This window comes from Colletotrichum navitas, assembly GCF_030913465.1.
Source record: "Colletotrichum navitas strain CBS 125086 chromosome Unknown LY79scaffold_30, whole genome shotgun sequence".
NCBI lineage: Eukaryota > Fungi > Ascomycota > Sordariomycetes > Glomerellales > Glomerellaceae > Colletotrichum > Colletotrichum navitas.
This window is the reverse complement of record NW_026850576.1, coordinates 15,433-35,230: the sequence shown is the minus strand read 5'-3', so window position 1 is coordinate 35,230 and position 19,798 is coordinate 15,433. Positions and strand designations below refer to the sequence as shown.

The 19,798-nt window shown below is 52.9% G+C and overlaps 7 protein-coding genes across 7 annotated transcripts; 3 read left to right on the top strand and 4 right to left on the bottom strand.

Annotated features, from left to right (window-relative positions):
• Positions 1-1,737: 1,737 nt before the first annotated feature.
• On the bottom strand, positions 1,738-3,031 carry LY79DRAFT_515731 (cell differentiation family protein; the record flags this gene model as incomplete). Its single annotated transcript, XM_060554742.1, has 4 exons — positions 1,738-1,921; positions 1,987-2,362; positions 2,425-2,580; positions 2,638-3,031. 4 exons carry the CDS (start codon positions 3,029-3,031, stop codon positions 1,738-1,740), a joined length of 1,110 nt encoding a protein of 369 aa, XP_060414015.1.
• Positions 3,032-4,090: 1,059 nt separating this feature from the next.
• Positions 4,091-7,784, bottom strand: LY79DRAFT_212393 (uncharacterized protein). The gene is made up of 3 exons (XM_060551546.1): positions 6,898-7,784; positions 6,194-6,824; positions 4,091-6,140 (listed from the first exon to the last, which is right to left on the bottom strand). Exons 1-3 carry the CDS (start codon positions 7,576-7,578, stop codon positions 4,213-4,215), a joined length of 3,240 nt encoding a protein of 1,079 aa, XP_060414014.1. The 5' UTR covers positions 7,579-7,784; the 3' UTR covers positions 4,091-4,212.
• A 467-nt stretch (positions 7,785-8,251) lies between these two features.
• On the bottom strand, positions 8,252-9,224 carry LY79DRAFT_554082 (uncharacterized protein). Its single transcript, XM_060557831.1, is given in 3 exon segments — positions 8,252-8,680; positions 8,756-9,145; positions 9,156-9,224. The coding sequence occupies 2 exon segments, from the start codon at positions 9,033-9,035 to the stop codon at positions 8,511-8,513; spliced, it is 450 nt and encodes a 149-aa protein (XP_060414013.1). The 5' UTR covers positions 9,036-9,145; positions 9,156-9,224; the 3' UTR covers positions 8,252-8,510.
• Positions 9,225-9,770: 546 nt separating this feature from the next.
• On the top strand, positions 9,771-12,015 carry LY79DRAFT_515521 (uncharacterized protein; the record flags this gene model as incomplete). Its single annotated transcript, XM_060554724.1, has 2 exons — positions 9,771-9,979; positions 10,065-12,015. The coding sequence occupies 2 exons, from the start codon at positions 9,771-9,773 to the stop codon at positions 12,013-12,015; spliced, it is 2,160 nt and encodes a 719-aa protein (XP_060414012.1).
• Positions 12,016-13,927: 1,912 nt separating this feature from the next.
• Positions 13,928-15,048, top strand: LY79DRAFT_669758 (stress response protein Whi2; the record flags this gene model as incomplete). The annotated part of the gene is made up of 5 exons (XM_060563689.1): positions 13,928-14,003; positions 14,061-14,097; positions 14,152-14,287; positions 14,358-14,704; positions 14,763-15,048. The coding sequence occupies 5 exons, from the start codon at positions 13,928-13,930 to the stop codon at positions 15,046-15,048; spliced, it is 882 nt and encodes a 293-aa protein (XP_060414011.1).
• Positions 15,049-15,751: 703 nt separating this feature from the next.
• LY79DRAFT_687254 (uncharacterized protein) lies at positions 15,752-17,008 on the top strand (the record flags this gene model as incomplete). Its single annotated transcript, XM_060564680.1, has 3 exons — positions 15,752-15,856; positions 16,381-16,497; positions 16,550-17,008. 3 exons carry the CDS (start codon positions 15,752-15,754, stop codon positions 16,868-16,870), a joined length of 543 nt encoding a protein of 180 aa, XP_060414010.1. The 3' UTR covers positions 16,871-17,008.
• A 630-nt stretch (positions 17,009-17,638) lies between these two features.
• On the bottom strand, positions 17,639-19,393 carry LY79DRAFT_212057 (protein transporter sec-13). Its single transcript, XM_060551545.1, has 5 exons — positions 19,333-19,393; positions 19,121-19,275; positions 19,015-19,059; positions 18,738-18,853; positions 17,639-18,675 (listed from the first exon to the last, which is right to left on the bottom strand). Exons 2-5 carry the CDS (start codon positions 19,121-19,123, stop codon positions 17,928-17,930), a joined length of 912 nt encoding a protein of 303 aa, XP_060414009.1. The 5' UTR covers positions 19,124-19,275; positions 19,333-19,393; the 3' UTR covers positions 17,639-17,927.
• Positions 19,394-19,798: the final 405 nt, after the last annotated feature.

Below are 19,798 nucleotides of genomic sequence, written 5' to 3'. Positions count from 1 at the left end.
GCGAGCTAGTCTGGAGCAGTTTCCCAAACAGCATGATACACTCGGAAAGATGATGTTTTGCTACTGGTTTAGACCAGAAAAGAGCTATGAGGGAGCGCTGGGCTTAAATGTCGAAGCCGGAAACCACATATTCTAGGGCATGAAAGGGAGTGCGGCGATCGATGTCACATGGTACTCTTTACATACAAGCCCCCGGCGGTTGCTACTAGCATTCCTGCAAATCTCATTGTACAATAGTCTCTATAAGCTACCTATATCGCAACGGCTTGGAAGTCAACACCATCTGCCACGAATAATACTAGCGGCAACAATCAAGAAGTAGCAAGTCCACCAGAAGGCTAATATCTGTTTCTCCTGAGTGCAGGTTTGTTTGCTTGTCTTAGGCAGTTGAGATAATGTTAGTGCGCATTCAACCATGTTTGCAACGGTCGCCTTCGGGTTTCAGTACTGTACCAATGCAGATTGGAATCAGTCACCCTAACCTTGGTGTGTGAGAGAGCTTGATGACTGTTTGCTGGTCGAGATCGTTACTTGTCAAACGACCGGCTAGGTGTGCAACACTGTTATATCACAGTCTCCAGCATATGACACTTTTGATCAGAAGCCGTTCCTCTTTGGACAAGTTAGTATGACCAACACTCTACGTATGGTTGAATCCGCCTGTGTGCGGGATCCTGCTGTGTTCAGGTAGACCAAGACAAAGGCGAAGCGACAGTTTACGAGTTCCAACCAGCATGCTCGGCCAATGTGCGCTTATCAATACCAATACGAGCTCACCAGGATTTGATCGCAAATGTAGTTTTTGTCCTGAAGATCGTACATGTACTTGGCAAGGGTGCATAGTTTGTTGTCTCATTGGCTAAGCAGGTCATGGAACATGCTAGCAACATAACCAACGATGAATCACGCACTGAGATCAGCCCTTGCCGATAACACTACACTGCATGTATTACCATGTAGAGGCACTCTCTTCTGCGGTCGGTTTGCAGAAAAACAGCACGCAGACAGACACCAGACCTCATTATAATAAGGGACTGTGCTGCCCAACGCAGAGATACACCAACGTGCAAAGTGATGAATATAAGATCGTGCGAATAGGGAGAGCAACTGAATGGAAAGGGACACAGCGGGTGGTGGTTGGTCTAGTTGAATCAAATTGGATATTGGAATTGAGGGTTGATGTACATGGGAAAGTTGAGTTATATCAACAGCACCAGAATCCCGTACTCCCTTCAACCCGCTGCCAGAAAAGACAGCTCGCATACTTGAGCCACCCAAAAGAAGCCAGTACTGCCATTTTCACCGCCGAACATAAGGCGATACCAACACCACATAGTCTTGCATCGTGCCCAAAGAGCCCGTGACATTCATTCACCCCCCGTCTCCGGCGCCATTTCCAGTCCGACTGCTCCTTACCATATAATCAAATGACGAAATGACGTACCCCCATCGCCAGCCCTGAACGGTGAAGAAAAGAAAAGGAAAAAAAAAAACCCCCTTGCTTTTTGTTCCGTCCCTTCCGATGCTACAGACAAAGAAAGAATGAATGAAAACCGCGAGTCGAAGATGCGTTCCAGATCAACCAGATATGCCCCAAGCCGGAACAAAGGAAGCGGGTATCAATAAGGCCACGACGCTTTTGCGTTTTCCAATGAAATCACTGACCTCCGAGTCGCCGTGTTATGCATGAGTCTATGTTGGCCCGAAAACGTTACAGTATGTCAAGTAAGTCTGGCCTCACAGGCCTGGGTGCCCCCCTTGGGTGGGTTCGACGACATTGTCTGAAAGATTGATGAGAAGTTGCGCTAGACATCTCTTGGTTGCCGCGTCATCCCGAAGCACAGAAGAAAAGGTCGCATCTCGAAGAGGCTCTGGGAGACATTGGCGGAGGGCTTCGCGTGCACGAGCATTGTCGCTTAGCCTGTTCGATGCCTGCCAGTCAGCCATGGACCACAACTGCCATGCAAGAAAATGAGTGAAACGTACCGGAGAAAGCACCTGACGACATGCTTAAGCAAACGTGCAGTCTGCTGTTCAACAAGCTGAGCGACCATGTTACTTAGGACAGTGCCCACGGCATAAAAGCGTTCGTAGGTGGCGCAGATGTAGTTCAGCCCGTTGTCATCCAGGAGAATCTTCTGTACAATGAAGATAGCCACAGTCTTGCTCAACTCGGAGCCCGTTTCCATAATACGAAGACATAGAGGGATGATTTCTGTGGTCAGGAGGAAGTTGATAACCTCGGACGAGTCGTTCTTGACAAGGGCGCCGATGACGCCCAACGACGTCAGGCGCAAGTATTCAAATGGCCTCGATTTCGACGTCGTGTTAAGGAAAGGATAGAGAAAGAGTGGGATATGAGCTAGATGTGTGTGAGCTCATGACCAGATGAGAGTCCCAGAGAGTTGGCGTGGAACGTCATACCGTTCAAGAAAAGCGTGCGCGTATCGTTATGAGATGCGACGCACTGGAGAAGAGCTAGGGCATTGCACACCCTGTTGGATGCCGCAGCCGTGAGTTGGGACGGGTTCAGGAGGGTGTAAACCGAGATAATTTCCTGCAGCAACGAGGTCATGACTCCTAAACTCAGCGTTAGATGATTTATTCGTACATTCTACTTCGAGTATGCAAGCTTACCGAATGAATGCCACAGAATCAAAGCTAGCTCAGGAACTTGCTCTCTCTTCTTACTGAGCTCCAAAAGAGCAGCCTCACGAGTGCTCTCGTTCAAGAGATCAGCTATGTAGGCCATGGTTCTTCGGTTATCCTCCGAAATATTGTCGTGACCTCCATCCGGGGCGTGCGTGTTGCCAAGGGAAGGAACGGCAGAGTGACCTCCAGCGAGTCGGTTATAGTGCTGCTGCTGCTGCTGCTGTTGCTGCTGCTGTTGCTGTTGCTGCTGGACGGCAGAAGCGGCAGCAGCAGCAGCTTGCTGGGCATGGTGATGTTGGGTTGACTGCTGATGCATCCATGCCGAGTCGGCTTGTGGATTGAATTGGTGGTGTCCGTAAACGTGCTGTGCGGGCATCATCTTGAAGACCCAGGTCAGTGCGTTTGGCGGAAGATGTTAAGATGGAAGAAGTCCAAAGTGGTGCCGGGAGGTGAAAGGCTCAGGATTTGTTGACAACCAAATAGTCTTTCTTTGATTATTCTCCAATCTTTCTCAACTTGTGGCGTAGCGGTCGACGGTTCTGACGATGGTAGGTCGCGGTTGTGAGGACGGAGATGTCGATGTGCGGTGGGCGGCGGTCTGTCGGGGTCAATTTCGCGGGGTGCGTGCAGGCTTCGGGTGTCTGCGCGCGCAAGCTGGGTCGCAAGGTATTAGGAGATTGCGGACGAAGGCGCAACGGTGCGTATTGCGGTTGCGCGTATTCGAGCTTTTCGGAAGACCTGAGCGCGTGGGTGAGGAGGCAAGTGCGTATTCGAACTCGAGGTTATGTGAAGCACACAATAAACCAGGGAAGGTTGAAGATTGAGCCAGACAAGGCAAAGGCAAGCAAGGAAGGTACGCAAGGCCAGACGAGGCGACCGCAAGGTGACAGCGTGTGAGCTAACAGCGGATTACCTAATAGAAGAAGGCATCCGGCCTTCCTGTGGTTGGAGGGCGGGCCACCCACACTGGGCCGACTCAGGGACGTTCCCCACAGGCAGCATGGCCACAGCTTACCTCAGGCATGCAATATCTGTACCTAGCCCGGGCCTATAGAGCCGCCGTTGGGGGCGGCTTCGCAGATGGGTCGCGAATTCAAATGCTTGTCATTCTGTGCGGTTTGATGGAAAGTTGTTCAGCTATGCGCCCACCCGAGCCCATATACTTCCGCGGCAGCATGATAAGCATATGCCTTTTGGGGGCCTCGCAACAGACATCACGACTCGGCTCTCACAAACAGCTTTATCCAGAAATGCTGACTCTCCGTAACCAAAAACTGAATTAGTGCCTGTAACAGCATTGCCGTGGTTTGCCTGCATGACGCCTATTCAAACAATGTCATCCTTCCCCAAGCTGTTGACCGTGATAATCGGGCTGCCAATCAACTCGGCGCTAGCAAGGCCGTCGAGACAAAAGGAAATAAATCAAAGGCTAGAAATGGCCATATGATAAGAATGTGCGCCGTCAAATCCACGTTTTGCCCTAGGCCGCTGAAGTCTGCTACCTGGCTCCGGCTAGTCCATGGCCAGTAGTATGCATTGTCTGTTCATGCGTCTGTCCGTCTACAGGCGAAGCTCCCTCAGAACCTGATCGGCCATGTTCTTGTACTGCCATGTGTTTCCCACCAACCGTTTGAATTGAATCCCGTGGAGGGAGAGCAGCGGAACCTTGACGATGAATATTTCGAATTCCAGAACCATACTTCCGCCGAGGTCACTTTGGACGTGTGTGCTCGTCTCACCCGGAACTCTTCGAGATGAGCCTCCCGCCTCCCGCGAGACACTGTCGACTGAGACGTCGGAGTTGGAGCAACTCTGGTCGGCCCCGTTCCTACCGGTGCCACGCGGCGTGATAGGGCCTCGCTCCGTCTCGCGCAAGTCTTCTCTCTCTCGGTCGCCACCTCGGATAGCCCCGAAGCTGAAGCGTCTCCTGTGCCCCGGTGGCGCTTGTCCAGGGCTACCGGGCGGATCCTGTACTTTCTTGAGGTCGATACTAGGTGTATGCTTGCACAAGAAGCCGCCCTTGATCTCGGTGTAATCAACTCCAAGACCCTTGAGCACCCGTTTGATATCCGCCCTAATTTCCGTCACATTCTTGGTCGACGTTGTCGAAACACTGAACAGTCCCTTGAGAAAGACAGGCTTAGCTAGGTCGGAACTATCAAGCCTGTCGGTCGAGACACCGCTCTGGTCGCCTTGCTCATGCTCCTGATCCGTCTCCTCAGGGACATTTGCTTCTCTTGCCTCCTCCCGGCGAAGTCTCCGCTGTTGAATGCTCTCGCGCCTAGCGTGGCCAAGCGACTTGGCTCGCATGGAGGCCGCTCGTGTCTGCTGACTTTCTCTCTGCGCAGGCTGTGGTCTGTCCATGGATGTTGACTGGTCTGACCCACTTGTTGGTGGCGGTTCGTTCAGAGCCCGAGTTGATCCACGGCGACGCAAGTCTGCGGAATTGACGCTAGTAGATCGGCCCAAACCCTTGCGGCGCGGTGACTGACCCCCAGCGGATAAGGGTGGACTGAGAAGGTCACCGTGCTGTGGCTGGCTACTACCAGAGCGCAGTGGGAGAGGGTCGGGCTCTTCACGTTCCCGTCTGCCCCGCCGGATACTGAAGCTCTTGCGGGGCAATGGAGCGGAAGCCTCTGACGGAGAGTGAACTTGAACAACCGGGGGATGAGATCGGTCCCTGTCTAACCTCTCCGGATCTCTGCGTCTTCGGGTGCTGAATCGTCTAAGGATTCCAGCTGCCGTGCTCTCCTTCTTAGGAAGTGGTTCAGGAGGTACCTCCGGTGAAAGAGGTGTTGTCGGTGATAGCTGTGAGTTCTTGACTGCATCGGGGGCCTCGTCTTCCCCGTGAGTTCTGGCGCGAGGACGAGAGCGTCCCCCAGTGGCCCTCTCGCCAGGCATCTCGTAGGCCGATGAATTTGTATGAGCCTCTTGTGGCGGTGTGATCTCGGGAACTGCGGGCTTCTCCTTAGGAGCATTCGGAACACCCGGGTTCTTCTCGAGGTGATCACGGTCCTGTTTCTCTCGTACCAGGTAGTAAATCGAAACCAAGGGACTGAAAGCGTTGAGAGGATCATTGCCAAGTTGCAAAGCCTCGGAACTTGGCGCCGTCAGCGTATCACGGCTGTTACCCGAGTTCCTCCTTTTGTAAAAATCAAAGCCAAAGCCACGCTTCTTTTCGACGTCTCTGGCCGGCTGGGGAAGCTCCTTTTCACGCTGATATAGCTTGACTGCACGCTGATATTCCTCGGATTCAATCGTTCTCGTCAACTGAGCTCTAATGGCGTCTGGGGAGCCAAAGTTAAACCCAGTCATGGCGTTAACTACGTCAGCGTCTAGTGGAAGAGTAAGCGGCTCTCGCGGCGGCAGGCCGTTGTCGGGTGGTCCACTGTATCCTTTGATCATCCATGGATGACTCATGACTTCCTGCATTGTGGCACGTTGTTTGGGATCGGTCACAAGCATTCGAGAGAGTAGGTGCTTGCATTCTGCAGCATGTTAGCGTGCAGTCCAGCAATGAACCACAAAGTCGTAGTCTTACCGCTTGAAAGCCAACTGGGGTAATCAACCAGGCCCTTCTTGATCTTGGCGTGCAGGGCGGGCATACTCTGATCATCGAAAGGAACTTTCCCGCAGACTAGAACGTAGAGGACAATGCCGAAGCTCCACACGTCAACTTCGGGACCCGTATAGGCCCTAGCCTGGAGAAGCTCAGGGGCAGCAAAGTAAAGACTACCGCAAAAGGTTTTCAGGTGACCGCGCGGGGCGAAAAGATTACTCAGGCCAAAGTCGATGATCTTGATGTCTCCATTTTTGCTGATGAGGATATTTTCAATCTTGAGATCTCGGTGGACAATGCTGTTGCGGTGACAGTAATCGAGAGCGCTGGCGATCTGCCGACTGAATTTACGGGCTTGCTTCTCCTTCAACTTGCCGTGCGAGATTATGTAGTCGAGCATCTGTCCGCCATTGACGTATTCGCAGAGCATATACCAATGATAGTTCGTACGCACGACGTCTCGCATGCCGCAGATGTTGGGGTGGCTAAGGAGAGTAACGATGGCAGCTTCTCGGGCGGTTCTGATCTCCTTGGATTGGTCGGCCCTCTCCTTGTCTGCTTTGGTTTGGTGCCCATCCTCTGTGGAACCACGGGGAATGATTTTGCAGGCAACCTAGAGTCAAAAGGGGCAAGGGTCAGGAACGAATGGGAGGACAGTGGAAGTAAAGCGTAGGGAGGGAACGAACCTGCTCGCCTGTGTCCTCCTTGCGGGCCAGTTTCACTTTGCCCATACTCCCAGCACCGATCGTCTTGCCCAGAATCCATTTTCCAGATGGGGTAGGGATAGTGGTACGGGATCTGCTGGTATGCTTCGAGGCGGAAGTCGCGCCGGGGCTTCTTGGGTCGGGTGCGATATGGCTGCTCACGGGAGCTGGCCCAGCGTTGTTGGCGACGGCGGTGTTTGCAGGCATGTCGGAGATGCGATGGTGAGAATTGTGATTGGATGTGGTGCTGCTGTGACGCTGAGGACGCGAGGCGTCGGCGCGGGATGATGAGGGTGGTTGGTCTCTTGGGGCGGTGCGCTTGGAGTAGGAGACTACTTTTGCAGTTTCGTAATCATGTTGCGGGAGCAGATCTTGAACGAGGGGAGGAGGGGCGGCGGCGGCGGCGGCGGCAGTAGTTGTAGAGGAGGATTGTCGGGAGTGGGAGCGTTGCTGGAGTTGTTGACTTCGGCTGTGGTGGTGATGGTGATGGTTTGTGGAGGAGGTACGTTTTGGAGGAGGCCCAGAGGCGGAGACAGGAGGCCGGTTTCGGGTAGAGAGGGAGCGCGCTACAGCGGTTGGCTGAGAGTGAGGATGAGATGGAGGCGGATGGGGAGGAGCATGCGCCGGGGAGGAATCAGAGCTCGCCGGGATTGCTGTTGTCATTGCAGCACGGGACAGAAGAGTAACAGGAGGAGGAGAGGGATGCGACACTGCGACGGCTCGCGGGTGTGCTGGCGGCTGGCACAGGCTCTGTCTGGCTTTGGCTCTGGCTCTGGCGAGGGACGGAGACGGGGGACAGACCGGTCAGGACGTGCTGGAGATGGGACGGGACTGGGGTTGGTAGAACCGAGAGGAGAAGCACAAGGCAGAGAGAACAGGGAAGAAGCGGGCGAGCGAGAAAGGGAGGAAGGGCGAGCGCTACGTCCAAGGTACGTGCGGTCAAGGCAGAGACAATGTGCCTGTTGTTTAGGTATGTCTCGGGCAAAGACAATTTGGTATATCAGGTTCAAAAGTTGTCTTTTTGTCTTTGTTCGACGGGGCGGGCCTTGTTTGTTGTTAGAGAGAGTATGTGTACATGCGTGCGCCCATTATCGGTAATCCGCAATGGTCTTGTCCAAGTATTCGTACACACGTACTCGATGCCATTCTATGTATGCCCCTCTCGAGATTAATTGCCTGGGGCGAGCGGGGGCCGGCAGAAGAGCAGATAATCACTACGTACCCCGACCAAACACACACTAGTAGATGTAATAATAAGGGGAGGGAATTGGGAGGGGTGGCAAGCAATTACGAACAATCAAGATACTCTACTGAGCCAGAAGTAAACCGGCTCCGTCAGAATGTCTTCGAACCTACCGATAGCTTATCTACTAAGCCGATAGACACTTGGCCAAAGCTAGGTACTTTGCCTCAAAAGTTCCTGCATCTCGACAGGATGGAAAAGGACCGAAGCACAAGCATGAAGCAAAATCAAGGCACAGCGCAGCACTGCACACAGCAGGCGTGACGACGAAACCAGGTTCCACCCCCCGCACACCACTTACTTGAAGTGGTTCCCTACGGAGACTCTGTCAGTAGTTACATTGCGTGCCTACCTAGGTAAAGTACCTTAGGGTGTGCCTAAGTAGGTCGGTAATTCGATCAACGACTTGAGAGACATCAAACCACCGATTCCCCTTTATATCTAACGTTGTGTCTTTGGAGGTCAGCTCGTTTGCACCACGAAGCAATTCTCCGAATATACTCAAGCGATACAGTCTTGGTGGTAGAGTTCTCCAGTTCCCTTTGTTCAATCATCTTGGGTGAAGACGAGTACCTACTAAGGTACCTACCTAGATAGGCACTGCGTTTAGGTACGCGTTTAGCAAGGGGTGTGTACACGACCTATCGCCCACCTGGCTTTCTACCTGACCGAGTTGTGTTGGACTGAGCAATGACAACACAGACTGAAGACTGGCTGGTCTAGCCTCTCTGGATAGGTACAGATACTTAGGGACACAAGTACTTCGGTCCCTTGTCAAGGCACCATGGACTGTTGTCGTGTTAGGTAGAGCGGGCGTGGCGGTATTTCCGCGCCTTGTGTGGCAAAACGGGACTACCGCGTGGAGTTGGGCTCCCATGGGAAATTGCCAACTTCGCTATGCCAAATCACCTTCAGGATCTTGAAGGAAAAGGATGGGGACCGCGAAGTACCGCGAAGTACCACGAAGGACCGCGAAGGACCGCGAAGGACCGCGAAGTGTCGCGAGTAAGGTACCTAGATCTACCTACAGTTTAGCACTCTAATCAGCTGCGGACACCAAGTTATGTCCCTCACCCTAGCCCTCCTCTCGAATCATCGTGTGCGATCGGATCCCAAAATATATACATCTACCTACCAAGGAACGTATATCTGTAGGTAGGTAGTAGTTGGCAGTAGGTATTCGCACATAGGTAGTGTCCCCTGCGCGGTGGATGATGGGCACTCGATCCACAACGAAGGCCGACACCCAACAGAGCGGCTAGCCCCGTCATGGCTCGGCCCTGAACCGACTGCAGGCAGGCTACAAGTATGTACGGCTTTGCTCCGTCTACCTATTGCTGCATCAGCACGGTGTCCGATAAGATAAGGGCAGAATAATTAACGTGGAGGTCCATCGGTCCATCGCATCACTTCCACGTCCGTGGCCGAGATCTTGCCTCAACATCGAGACCCACCAGCGGGACGTTGCTTAAGCATTTCTTACTTGAAAGGTACCGCAACCAACCCGACGTCTTAGACTACCAAACGGGCGCCAAATTCCAACCCGCTAATGCTATCCTTCCCTAACCACTACCAGTCGCAGCAGGTTGCACTCGTCGTCACCGTCAGTCCCATGTCGCGTCGCAAGCGGCCGCATACGACGTTTGAGGCCGATCTGTATAATGAAGCCGCCGTGCATGTTGCTTTTGGCACTCCTTTGCCCCCCTTGGACCCAGACGTACGTGACGATGGCTCCTACATCCCTCTGTACAAGCAGGAAGTGAGGGATGATCGTGGACGGCGACGCCTTCACGGTGCTTTCACTGGAGGATGGAGTGCTGGGTAAGTTTCTTGACCCCGCCACAAGTCTTTCAGCCGCGGTATAATAGTATACTGCACCTTTGAATTGACTAACTCTGGTGTCTAGCTACTTCAACACTGTCGGATCAAAGGAAGGCTGGACTCCGTCTACCTTCGTTTCGAGCCGCACTAACCGACGGATGACCAACTTGGATACAGCCCATCACCGACCGGAAGACTATATGGACGAGGAAGATCTTGCCGACGCCGCTGCCGCTCAACAGATCCGGACCACTGATCCATTTGCTGCCCTTGGGGCTTCTGGCCAAGGCAGATGCCATCCCGGCGGGCTGGCCGGGCTGATAAGAACCCAGGGTGATACTATGGGTCTCAAGCTTCTGCGAAAAATGGGCTGGAAGGATGGACAAGGTATTGGGCCAAAAGTACGCCGAAAAGCACGGCTGGATGTTTCTGCCAGCAGCCAGTCTACCGCGTCTGAAGAAACCCATCTGTTTGCCCCAGGAGACGTCGACATGATTACTTTTTCTCGCAAGGCCGACCGGCGAGGTTTGGGCTACCAAGAGGAGGCTCGACTCTCACAGAGCTCTGGATCCGGTACAAATCGAATACACCGGATCGGCTCGGGGGGGGTTGATTTTGACGAGGAGGAATACAGCTCCGCCAGCGGTCCTCAGCCTTCACTGGGCATACCTGGCAAGAAACGGGGGCAAGCACAAAACGGGGGCTTTGGTGTTGGAGTATTAAACGACACCGGCTCTGACGAGGACGATCCGTACGAAATGGGTCCTCATATATCATATAATCGAGTCCTGGGCGGTGACAAAGCGAAGAAGAAGAAGAAGCAGCCAGCGACTAAGACTGTGTCAGCAAACCCAACGCTACGGGTCAAGCCAATTTTCATCTCTAAATCCGGCGTAGTTGGGGATCATGTCCAGACAAATTGTCTAGATGGAAAACCACCATTGAATGGCTTTGTCGCCGGCCACATCTCGGAACCTCAACTGTTCAGGCAGTCACTGTCCTCCTACCCTCCTCCAGATATCCCCCCTGGATGGGTTTCAGTGAAGCGGCGTATAGACACCAATAAAAGAACGGTGTACACGTCGGCGGCAGACGCTGCAAGAGCGGCTCAGCATGATCCCAGAACTCGAGCAGCTGCTCTAGGCGAATCTACCCTCCCTGGAAAGTCTATTTTTGACTACATGTCAGCCGCTGCTCGCGAGCGACTGGCTGCGGCCTCTGGCAGACAGAACCTTCCACCAGCCAAAGGCGAACCTCTGCCAGAACATGCCAAGCCGCCTGGGCAAAGGCTGCAAGACAGGTTGCAGAGCATACCCAGCTTGGCCAAAGAGACGGCCATTGCAGCAATGAGTCGGGGTGCAGGCGCAGGCGGACCTTATGCAAACGATGAGGCTAAACGCGCTCGTTACCGACTCTACCTACAAAGAGCGGCCGGTTTCGGTGGCACCTCTCTTGTAAAGCCCCCAGGCGTGACGAATGATGACTATGTCAAGGAGATCGAGGAGTTTTATGAGTGCGCGCAGCTGTTCAAGCCCATGACGGGATTTATGGCTACCCGATTCACAACTGCCTCAACAGAGAGCACGGTACCCGCGGGTTCGGGATCCAGTTCGGACTCGAACGTACAGCAGATTTCTAAGCCAGCGGATCCAGCCGAAGAGGCAGCCAAGATGGGGATGTACGGGCGTATGACGAGATTGACTGAAGAGTTCTTTCCGACAAGGTTGCTGTGCAAACGCTTCAACGTGCGGCCGCCTGCCCATGCTCTGCTGGATTCGAATCCGGGCGCCTCTTCGGAGATCCGCGGTCTCCACAATGCACTCCCTGCCAGGTTAGATGCAACGAAGCCGTCGTCTTCTTCCCGGGTGGAGACGCACTCAACGGGCGATTTGTCGGGCCCCGACGTAGCAAAGGTTCTGTCAAAGTCAACGGACGAAGTATCCAAAGCCGGATGCGAGATCATTGTTGAGGCCTCACGGCCCGGCGACGAGGTCTTCAAGGCCATCTTTGGCGATAGCAGTGACGAGGATGAATAAAGTAGGTGTCGAACAAATTTGCTGTGGCAACAATACCGGTGATGCCGTGCCCACCCGTTGACCTTGGACACGATATTTGTCCATGACATGCAGCTACGCTTAGTGTTGGCTAAGATGCTGTTTACCGCGACATTCCTCTAGTTGGTATTCTATGACAGCACACCTGGTTCGGAAGATGATACGTCATATCAGATTAGCCGGTTGATTGCGCTCTACATCTTCATGTAAACTTGAGGGTTAAGAAACTGACGGTGATTCCATGAACATGGGCGCCTTTGTCGAATGTGTCGAGGTTCCAAGACTGCAACCTGCCGCGTATCCCATCTTCGTTCAACTCAATACAGCTTAGGACCTACTGCGCAAGGAAACAAGGCGGCTCTGGAAGCCAGAAGTCGTAATACAAGTGTGTGAACGTAGTCAACGCATAGTACATTATTAGCATTGAAACACATATGTGCCATGGGCGGCTAGGAGAGCCAGCAAACCTGGTGAACAGCGTTGCCCATTGGTTGGCAGAATGTGGTTTCTACGTCTCTTTGGTTTAGGCACGTTGCAAGTACTTCTGGCGCCGCACGAGCCTCTAAGACGCCTGACAATGCAATGTTGCAGAGAAGAACACGGCCAGCTTAGATCTCCTCAGCAGGAAGTCAAAGTTCCTGAGGTCCAAACTGGAAGGAGGAGCCTGGGAAAACGAAGGCTACCAAGCAAGAATGAGTCTAGGAAGCTTCGGCGGTGCACTATGGTGATGTGGTCTGGGTAACCTATATGGGGTCATGGAGTCAAGGTACTTCAAGGAGCGAAACGTTAGCCAGGCCGCAAGTGATAAGGAGCCATCCACTTTGCAAAGCAGGGTGCTTAGGAAACGGACGAATGCGGCTTGACATATCCGTATTTGTGGGGCATCCCCCAGTACATACATGTATTAGGTAGGTAGGTAAGCGCCATAATGCCATGCTTGTTTAACCTCATTAAACTATCCCCGACAGACCTCACTCCCAATTTCCTTCCCCCATTTCCATTATCCCATTCAGGAACACTCATTGTTCAATCTAGGTCGGAAGAGGGAAGAAATACCGAAAGAGAAGAAGAATAACAGTCTCAGTCCCTCCCTGCAAACCGACTTGTCTTCCCATACCCGACTGGGACTTTACGCGCTTCTCTTCGTTCTCGCTCCTCGCCAACCACACTATTTCCCGGTACCACCACCACTTTTCCCCGTACGACGACCCATTTATCGCCAGATCGAATAAGGATTTGGCACTTCACTCTGGCGTCGCCATAAATACGCACGAACCACGACCAGATGAGAGCGATTGCGACTGCGTCTTGACCGATCCAACTGCCACTCTGCCACATCAGCCCACGATCTGACCTTTAATACACTCTCGAAACCGCCACCACGTTGCCAAGTTCGCCAGACGCCAGGAACGGGCAGCCCGTGTCCTCCCGGCTTACAGTCACTCTCCAGAGGGGGCAAACTCTCCAGCTTGAAGACAAAGAAGACCAACAACACAACGAGGCAACACCAGGATCCAACCCTCGGGCCCGATCGCCGCCGCCTCAGTACCCCACCTCCGAGGCCTCAGCTTCGCGGCCACCGCCTTTCTCTTCCATAATCGCCTCTCTAGAGAACTCCTGCGATTCTGAAGATAACTGTCACTCAAGTGTTCCGAACATTACTGCCTCTGCCTTATCGGTCGCCGCGCCAGCGTATGCACCTCTAGCCTCCGGTCTCTTTGTGAATCAATCATCATCCATCTCAACCCCAACTTTCTTCCATCAGGCGCTCGCCGAAACCAAGCGTGCGCTCCCCCAAGATACCAAAGGTAGCTCTTCCGGGAAGGACGACGACGTTGAACCACCACCCGCATATTCTGAGGGTCCCAGTCCACTTCAGTCCTTCACGTTCCTAATGGCTACCGCCGGAGGCGCGTCGAGTATTATTACTCAAGTACAGCAAGGTGGCCCGCCCATCAATGCCATTGGAGGTGAGTCCTCTCTGCTCTCCCGTACTGATGCGTACCGGTGTATTGACTTGAGCATAGATGTCGGCGCCGATGAGACGATTGCCATGGACCTTCGGTAGGGCTTGCTATTTCTACCAATAAATCCATACGCTAATGCCGATTCTTGCAGGGGCACAAGGTTCGTGTTGTCGAGGGACGAGCTCTTGACGTTGCCTGAATTCGTGCTCCTGTCTCTCTTTCCGAACGGGCTCTTCCCTGAGGGTCATATGGGTGGATTCCCTGATGGCGATGCTGTCCAGGTCGACGTACGTACAACAATCCTCTTGTGATTTCACATTGCACACGGCTCCTGATCACGCTGACATGCCTGAATAGTATGATCCCGCATCGCTGCAGTACATGCTTGACTTTTTCCGCACTGTCGCGCAGTCGATACCTACCGACGCATCTCCAAGCCCTCCACAGGATGAGGAGGCTGCAAATGGCGATTCCATGGGCTCGAGGGACGACTCGTCAAAGAGAGCGGGTATTATCGTTCTGCGAGAGGACCTCGACTTTTACGTCATTCCCCCACAAGCTGACATTACACAACCCGAGATGATGGAAGTTAAAAGAGCTGCGGGCAAGGCACTTCTCCAACAGAGCGGCATATTTTCAGGCCTGAAACGAAGCGATGAGCCAGGAACTACGGAAGCCCACCTCATTGAGATGTTGACAGCCGGGTAGGTTTTATCACTTATGGATGAATGCACGCCAGACTAGAGGCTTACTTGACAGTAGTGGGTTTAATCATGACGACAATTGGGGTCACCGGGCAGGCGAGCCGAACAAGGCGGTAGTTTGTAGTTTGGCCTTGGCACGTCTACGTAGCGATATTCGGGGCAACGAGATGGGCAACAACGCTGTAGGCATGGCGCAGAAGCTACTACTTTTTTGGCGCAAGCCCGCGAGGCGTTGTTGGTGGGAAGGCGTCGAGCTTGAAAACGTCGAAGGTGTTCAGGGCAAACTTAAGGTCTGGATTAGACGCGTTTGGACCCTGGAGATGAGTGTCATCGGCCTCCGATGAGTCCGGTTGGCTTATTCACAGGTCGTAACTGTTAGCAAGAGGGCGGTACCGGCGTAATGGAGCAGCGCAATGTTGGATTTAGGGGAGTGGGGGGCAAGATCCACTGATTTCCTTGCGTTCACCTAGTTGAGCACACACATACGGGACGCTTGTTGCACTGGGTTGGTTGTGCGTGTGGGTATCATTCGTTCTCCATGGCGAAACATCTTCAGAATAGTATTCAGCGCGTTTGCAATGGCTTCAGACTAAGACCAGCTTTGGCAAGTTTAAAGGACACCTCTTCATAGCTTGCTTACTGTGACCTGTGATCATGCATCGGATTTCTTTGTGTCTATTACTGGCATTTTTCTACTTCATCCAAGAGGATCATTGGTTGATCACGATGTAGGTAGTTGCAAGGCGATGGAGGCGAGTCGACGGTCGGGATGACCCGCATTGGGAAGAGGCCCGGCCGGTGGGTCTGGTCTAGGTTAATCTTGCTGTTTGTCTACCCAGGAAGCCTCTTCATACATATCACATCCCCAAAGTACTGCTCGAATTAAGGCGATTCAAGTTGAAGGCTTGGTGGAGGCATGGAAAGCGGATTGCGAAGCCGGCAACAAAACAGTTTGCTCCCGGCATCTATATATTCCTTATCTCGCGCTTTCTCAGCCCCAGAATTGAAACGGATGAGCTGTCTCTCGAGAGCCGTCAGCCTTCCGTTATGGCATCACCGAATCACTCAGCCATGCTGAGGCTTAGGGGACGGGCTGCTACAATTAATTGGGCTGGTGCTCCTGGCTATTTCGTCATAGACACGGCGTTGTCGGTCAGGACCGTACGCGGGGCACCATTTACGTCCAGCATCTTGGCCTGTCGCCCTTCTCTCAACGTTGCTCTCCTATCACTTGGCGAACACATCAGTGCTATTCTTCCGTGACAGCTTAGAGGGGCTTAGGATAGTCGGTATTGGCATTGCGTTGGGACTTTCTCTGTGGGAGAACGAATGTTATTCCGCGAGCTGTCCAAAGGCGGCAATCACTAGCCGACAGGACCGACACGTAGAGTGAAGGCCTTCTCTTCGCAGCTTCATACCCTGGCCAAGACCTTTTCCAAGACATGCCCCAGTCTCCCTTGTGCTCAATTTCGCTCCGCCGTTGCTGGTTCATTCTCACTATCCGCCATCCGGCTCTCCTCCACTATGATTCGCCTGCTCTGCCTGCTTGTTTTTGCGACAACTCAACGACCATCGAAATCTCTTTAAGCCGGGCTACAAAACGCCTATCGCCGCGCTGAACGTTTCGTCTCATTGCTGAGTGCTACAATCGTCCCCAAAGCACTCTGTTCGATCAGCAAGGAGCTCTCCTGTTTTCTGATGCTAGATCCGGAATTAAACACCTGACGCTGAATGACGACGGCGACACTTATTTGACAGTTTCCAAGGAGCGAACGATTGATGAGTCGTCCGAGGTAAGGCAGTGTCCAAAGCAGTGTTTTACTTCAGTTCGACTAACATTACAAGCCCCATGACTCCAATCTGAACCACGGAATAGGACTACCACCAAATGGTGGTTTCCTTTATGCCTCGACGGCTGACAGAGTCTATGCCTGGTTCTATGATGTCATAGAAGGCATTGCTGGTGACTCCAACAGAACCATCGTCATCAATATGCACAACACTGACCATACGACGCGCACGCTGTTGCTGCCCAATACAAACACCGATATCCTATTAGTATCAAGGGGCAGCGTGGCTGATACCGACGGAGATGCTGCCAGAGAATGCACTGGTCACTCTCAATTTTGCGCATTCGATATCGGGAGCCTTGGTGAAAACTCATAACCGTTCAACTTTACGACTCAAGGCACTGTACCGGGGCAGGGGCTGCGAAATTCTGTCGGAGTTGCAAAGGAGCCCATCACTAGTGGCATTGGGACCGTCGAGAATACGGCTTTCCAGTTGAAGAGAAACTGCGTCGACATACATCGAGACAACCCTGCGAAGGAGCTCAATTTCCACAGGTGCATCGATCGGACCATCGAGAATCTAGGGGCTAGGTACGGCTACCCAAACTGCTTCACACTGTGGTCCACCGAAGCTTTCCGGACAGAGGTAGCATGGGAACGGGGGGCCAATTTGTTCTGGCCTCGTCACGCACTCTCAACGACACGACTGCACCGTTAGTCACATCTCGCCAAGGTTGTCCTTCCAAGCACACTGCCCCGCTAGATATCAACTTCACACCCGACAAGTCCGAAGCCTTTGTTACAATTCATGGAAGCTATGGATTGAGAAGAAGCTGCGCTTTTGCGACTGGATGACGTCTGATTGCTGACACATCAAAGGAACAGAGATGAACCCGTTGGCTACGCACTATCCGGCACGCGCTTTGCAAATGTGTGCCTAGAGCCAACGAATAGCCGAACATTCCTTAACTGACATTTTTAGCAATGCGGATATCACTGACTGCCCGGACAGTTGCTTTCGACCCATACGACTTGCCTGGGATGGCCAGCAGACTATTCATGACATCCAATACTACATGGGAGATATACGATCTTCCAACGGACTGAGGTACCAACGTCAACGAGCTCTTCAGTAGGGTCCGCCGCGACCTCGTCGCGAGGCTCGATCAGTGACGAGACCTGCATGCTACGCACCACATTCAACGGGCTGCCTAGAGGAATGGTGTGCCACGAGCCGACATGATCGTAATGGAATCTCAAGAAAAAAGCCTATTGTTTCTTCCTCTATCGCCCAGTTCCATACCTGCGGCGTCAGGTTCAGGTTTGACTGCAACAGCAGCTTCAATTGGACGTCGAACCCAGGAGGGCAATCGCGTATCTTTGCTCTATCTTGTCGCGAACGCCTTGCATATGGTGACACATTAATATCCGAATCACTCCTCGATACTCTTAACGCATTCCCAATCACCCCTGAGGTTCTCCTTCCACAACGACACTTTGTTGTCACCTCCGCTCACTGCCAGAACGTTGCCGCTCAAGGACCAGCTGACTCTCCAGACGGCGGCATCGAAGGTGAGGATCTTGCAGCTCCACTGTCCCGTACTTGACGCATCTGAGGTCCAGATGCGAACAGTCTTATCTTGGGACGCCGAAGCGATGTACGACTTCTGCAAAACCGTTGGTGACCACGCAACGTCACGAACCCAGTCCGTGTGGCCGGAAAGCGCCTCCTGTTCCTGCTTGTACGACTTTGAGGCCGAGTCGAAGACCCAAATCTTGAGCAGATTGTCACAGCCACCCGTAACAAAACGTCTTACACCTGCTGAACCAGGGCCGGGAGAGCTGCTGATAATGCTTCCAGGTGCCATTGCTGGAGCCCACGAAACAGAGTTGACACCCAACCCATGAGCAGGGAAGGTGACATGGTCGAAACTGTTATCGCGAAATTCAAGGATGCTGACATTCCCGTCCGAGGAGGCGCATGCTAGGAGGCAGCCGGATTCGTGTGGTGACCATGAGACAATATTGACGGAGGCTTTGTGCAAGGCAAAGTCGAAGATCTTCTGCCACTGGTTGTTTTGCTCTCTCCAGATGAAAACCTTGCCGTCATAGCCTGCCGAGGCTAGAATATTTCCATATTTGGGGTGCGCCCACGAAACACACCAGACTGCACCATCATGACTGTCGCAGGGTCAGCGGGAGGAACAAACGTCCAACGCGGTCTAAGTCTGAAGGGTGCCTACCCTTTGAGGGTCTCGACGAGTCGCTGAGAGTCTCCCTCTATTTCGAAGATCTTGATGGTCCGATCGCTTGAGCACGTCGCAAGTCGGCGACCATAGTAATCAAGAACGGCATCGTGCTGTGCGGTAGAACATGATTAGCTCGACAGAACAACGTTGCGTGGCTTGTGGGACATGGAGCCGCAGTGCTTGGTTTTAGTGCCAGGCTCGCAGTCGGGCCTGGAGTGAGCATCAACCAAATACAAAGCAGAACGGGAGGCATCCATGGAGAAACTCGTACAATCATATCATCGTGACCTGGATTCGATATAACCTGGGCAGAAGCCTCCAACCAAGATAGCCTATGTTAGCACCAAACATAGAGGGGGTGAACGGACAGAACGAACCATTGCGAGTGGAAATGTCCAAGGGACCGTCTGTTGTAGGGCCGGACCGATTGAGATGAGTTGATCTAAGGAAAACAAATAATACCGTTCGCTGCACGTCGCCAAGGTGGTGGTAAATGTGATGTTGCTTCAATACAGTAGCCACCTTTCAAGAGCTACTTCCAAGCTAGCCTTAGCTTAAGACCCAATCGTTGGCAATGCTGTGTACGTACCTCGGCGATAACGCAGCATTTCGTGAACTCGAGCATTTGTGGTAGGCGGTATGGGATGGACTACTGGCTCGTGGTCCGTGGATCTTGACGTTCGGCTTAAATATCCTCCGATGAGTTCTCGAGACCCATGATTGGCACGTGAGATTACTTGCGTTTTGCCCCGTTTCCCCCGCCTTCCACTACCGATTACTTCCTGCCTGGGTGGGTACTCGAGGTAGGCTGATGCCGAGGTACTGCATACTACTGTTCTGTATTATCAGTGCATCCGACATTGACAAACCTGTCACAAGGGGCACATCGCCACAATCTCTGGATGCCTTTCCTAGTGGGCACCGTGATCTGGACCGCTTGACCATGAAACCCTCTCCGGACCACCACATCATTTCCCTATACGATAGACAATGTGTATTCTCGTTATAAGTAACATCAGCATTACACCAACGGACCACAGCTTCACCTATCACTT